Source organism: Perkinsus marinus (genome assembly GCF_000006405.1).
Source record: "Perkinsus marinus ATCC 50983 genomic scaffold scf_1104296957812, whole genome shotgun sequence".
NCBI classification, from domain to species: domain Eukaryota; phylum Perkinsozoa; order Perkinsida; family Perkinsidae; genus Perkinsus; species Perkinsus marinus.
This window is the reverse complement of record NW_003207008.1, coordinates 1-4,629: the sequence shown is the minus strand read 5'-3', so window position 1 is coordinate 4,629 and position 4,629 is coordinate 1. Positions and strand designations below refer to the sequence as shown.

General features: G+C 37.8%; 1 protein-coding gene across 1 annotated transcript; it reads left to right on the top strand.

Moving 5' to 3' along the window:
- Nucleotides 1-89: 89 nt before the first annotated feature.
- Nucleotides 90-2,869, top strand: Pmar_PMAR025297 (conserved hypothetical protein; the record flags this gene model as incomplete). The annotated part of the gene is made up of 7 exons (XM_002774699.1): nt 90-156; nt 935-1,010; nt 1,335-1,405; nt 1,478-1,596; nt 1,990-2,095; nt 2,390-2,464; nt 2,731-2,869. Coding segments are annotated over 7 exons (591 nt in total), but the record flags the coding sequence as incomplete, so codon positions are not given.
- Nucleotides 2,870-4,629: the final 1,760 nt, after the last annotated feature.

Here is a 4,629-nt window from a genome sequence, read left to right as displayed (position 1 = left end):
TGGAAATTTGAGGATCGGAAAAACGGCGGAGCGATACGGTAGCAGAAATTTTTTTTTGTGATTTTTTGAAAAGTATGTGGAATGTTCAGATTTGTGGGAAACTCGAATTTGGGAAAATGTTTTTCGGTGAAAAACGAAGCGAAGACGATACAGCAGGTAGGAGTATGGGAAAATATGCACATGGTCAATTACATGTGTTGGTGAAAATTCTGAGGAAATTTTGTGGAAAATTTTGTTGGTTTTTATATACTTTCATGTGTATGAATTTTGGTATTGGAAAAAATGCACATGGTCAACTACATGTGTTGGTGATTATATGAAAATTTTGTGGAAATTTTGGGAAATTTTTGTTGGTTTTTATATACTTTCATGTGTATGAATTTGGGTATTGGAAAAATGCACATGGTCAACTACATGTGTTGGTGATAATATAAAAATTTTTGAGGAAATTTTTGGGAATTTTGTTGGTTTTTATATATTCTCACTAAAGGTTGTGCATTTGGGTATTGGAAATTTTCCAATAGAAAAAGTGTACATTGGTTGAGTACGCGTGTTGGTGAAAATTTTTGAGAAAATGTGAGGAAATTGGTTTCCATACACCCCTGCTGGAATTCGTATGTGAATTCCTGAGCTCAGTAGCTGAGGAAAGCGATTACATATATTCCTACTCCAACACTGTATAGGAAACTCCTGAGCTCAGTAGCTGAGGAAAGCGAACATATATTCCTACTCCAACACTGTATAGGAAACTCCTGAGCTCAGTAGCTGAGGAAAGCGAACATATATTCCTACTCCAACACTAATGTTTACATTAAAAACGCATACGTAATATCTCCATCGCGCGTAATAAACAACAACCATCACAAATCGGAAAAAGAATATTTTTTTCCGGAAATCCGTAAAATTTAAATTTTTCCCCGTTTTTTTGTGTTAGGTGGTGTTAGAAGGATGCGTGTCGGAGGATGGGGTGACGAAATATGGTCAGAAATTTAAAAAGGATTTTGTTAGTGGTAAGTTTGGGGAAAAATTTTCGGCACAATTTTTCTGCTCTGATTTTTTTCCATTTTTCGATGAGAAGAAAAAAATTTAGTGATAGAAAATTTGAATATTTTCCAGTTTTCGTTGGATTTTTTCCCTCTGACTTTGGGAAAATTATGATGTTCATTTCGTATTTCTTTTTTCCCATAGAGGTTTTAGTGTTTATCGCGCTTAGAAATTTGATCGCCAGATTTGTTCGTGAATCAGCTCGTGTGAAAATTTCAACGATGTGAAAAGAAGTCCGAAGGTGTGAATTTTTCCCTCGAACGATTATGTCGTGACTTGTTTTTTTTCAGCGGATGGCAAATACTTTTCCCTTCGTGATGGCAATTGGTGCCTCGGGGCGAACGAGAAGACGGGGCTTGCAGTAGGTTGGTGAAGTTTATTTTTTTTCATGAAAAAATTTCTGGATTTTTTTTTGATAATTTTTGTTATTCAGGTGTCCCAATGTGATGGAGAATCATCATCGCAAAAATGGGAATATGCTGATTTCAAAGGGTTGGTAAATCAGGAATCTGGACTTTGCTTGGATGCTGGCGGGGGAAGCAAACCTCAACTGTAAGCACTGTTTCTTCGGTTTTTTTCGGATTTTTTGGATTTTCGGTTTTTTGGCTTTTTTTGGGTTTTTTCGATTTTTTTTCGTTTTTTCCCGGTTCTCCAGTTTTTTTCGTTTTTTCCCCGGTTCTCCAGTTTTTTCCGGGTTTTTTTGTTGTTTTTCCCGGTTTTTCTTCGGTTCATGCTGGTGATCTACTCTCTGAGTTTCGAGGAATCTCTGGTATTTTTTTGTTCGCTCGTTTTTAAGGTGTTTACTGTTGAGCCAATCTGGCTTTGAATTTTTTGGTTTTTTTTCCGTTTTTTTTTCCGGGTGTTTGTTGTTGGTCAACTTTCATTCCGAGAAATTTTTTCCGATTTTTTTCCAATCTTCGTTTTTTTGTTATCGTCTACTTTCAGGTACACTTGTTACACTGATGGAAGTAATTCTAACCAGATTTGGGAAATGAGTAAAGCTGGATTCATACGGGGAGGGCCTGATCGGACGTGTCTCGATTTCGCCCCGGTGAGTTGTGCATGCGTGCAGGAGGTGGAGGTTTAATTTTATGCAACTTTTGTATTATCAATTAAATGAAGTGCATTTTCGCTTGCTAAATTTTATGCAACTTTTACGTTGTCAAATGATTGTAGTTCATCTTGATTTAATGCAACTTATGTTTGTTTTATTTAACCGAATCGGGAGAGTTGACAGTAATTATAGTGATAAAACTTCGCTCAACGTTTTGTGAACGTTTTTACATGGGTAAAATCGTCCGGCTTAGGGTTGTTGAATTTCGATGGAATTGTTGTTTTTGAGCAGGTTTCGGATGCCCCGTTGAGCGCTGTGCAATGCAGTCAAGCGAAGAACTTCAGATGGGTTATCTATAAGCCTTTTGTAAGCTCCAACTTTATGCAACTTTTACGTTATCATTTGATTGTGGTGAATTTGAAGCTTTCGTAGGGATGAGTTTTATGCAACTTTTACATTGTCATTTGATTGTGATGAGTTTTAGGATTTTGTAGAGAATAAATTTATGCAACTTTTACATTGTCATTTGATTGTGATGAATTTTAAGTTTTTTTTAGAATTTTGACCAACTCTAGATCTTGAAAATTTCGTGTAAATTTTTCACAATTTGTGAGTATCAAATTTTCTTGTAGGAACCTCTGGAAACGAGACTTTACCACGAAGCTGAGGAGAAGTATCCGGCAGTGCTCGCCAGTGCTGATGTTGACTGAGATCTGCATGATTTCTTATAAGCCTCTTTATTGAATGATCGAGCCTATTTTCTTTGGTCATCATCATCATAATTGCTCTGTCCTTCCCAGTTCTTCCCTTTGAGAAAAGGTGTTGAGTGCAGTGGGAAGTATCAGGAATTCATCAACTTTTGGGAAATTACTTGGTTTTTTTTGGAGGGAAATTTCAGATTGGCATTAGAAGGTGATTGAAGAATGTGGTCTTAGGTCTGTGGTAAAATCTAACATTATGGCAGTTTGCCGAAGAAAACGAACATTTTTTCCCAACACAGTATTGGAAAAAATGTTCGCTTTCTTCGGCTGAGTTTCCTCACTAGTTAAAGCAGTTTACATACAAATTCGGGTAGAAGTGTACGGACACTGATAGGAATTCCCTCAAAATTCCCACCAGTGTTGAGTTACTGTTCGCAACTGAGCTTAAGAGTTTTCTCATTGATTATACGGCGACTAGAAATGTACAGGAATGTGTTGAAATTAATGTCCCTTTTATGGTGACTCTTATGGTGACTCAGCCATTAGCTGAGCTATGTAGTTCCCATTGGCATAGCTATTGTATATTCATATTATCCGACGATGCATACAGTTCTTGGGTTTCACGCGCTCATGAGCTGAATCTAGGAGTTTCCTTACTAATTATAGAAATTTAAATCGTACAGAAAGCAATGGGAATTTCCTCAAAATTTTCACAGATGTCATCTGAACGTGCACTTCACGACGTGCTTATTTTTCCATACCGCGTTATGGCTTCCTAGATGATTTAGAAAAGTGTGGTAGGGCTCGCCTTGTTGGAGGTCTTTTGTAGACTTTTTCGGAGACACCTGCACACAATCCTTGATACTTAGCCTGACCTTTAGCTAGCATTTACTAAGTTACTGGAAACTACATTGTTGTGTTCATCATGGCTCCTAAGACCAAGGCCGATCACTTTGTTGTATGATTATGGTGAATGCTAGTCCACTGGTGATGTCTTCGGGAGAGCAGTTGTTGCTGTATCGTCATAAAAGGGGGTTGCAGAATTTACTGCGGAAGTGGTTGGAGAGGCTTTTTGTGAAGAGTATTTTAGTAAAGGAAAAATCGTCTCGTGGGAGTGCGGCCATCTATAGAGGTTAGTAACTGTTTCACCCGGGTTCGATCCTTGGTGTGGGTATTTTTTACTTTTCTGGAAGGTACTGGTTTAAATAGCGGCCACTTGGAACAGCTGTGGTTGGTCCTTTTCGGTCGTCAATGCGAAGCTATCAATGAGCTGCAATTTCTGCATGCGATTGAGACCAGCGAGGGGTTCCCGGAGGAGTGGACGTATCGGGAGAAGGTGGGGGAGGGGTCTTGTTTGGAATGGCGGAGGCTTTCGTGGCTTGTGGTGACACGTTGGTTATCAGTGTCACCACGTGGTCGAAGTAGATTAATAATATAATAATTCGAATTCATATTGTTAGTATTTGGAAATTGATCTGGAAAATATATTACTTTGGATTTACAAAATCATCAACAAAATTAACGAATAAAAATTTCAATCGATGCGTGTAATCTTCGAATTCGGCGTTATGTGTTTGTATGTATTTACGCAGTAGTGAAAATGCATTATCTCATTCACACAGTGTGAGTGAGATTGTAACAGGTTGCCCTGTTGATAGATAACGCAACTAGTACCGTAACGTTAATAACCTTATTCTTCGTATGAGTAATTAAAAGAATAAAGTGGACACATTACACAAAACGCTAATGATATCAACAACGCACAACTCGGAGTGTCACAAGATAATAGATCCAGGAAATTCCTTTAGGAAATTCAATCACTTTTACTTT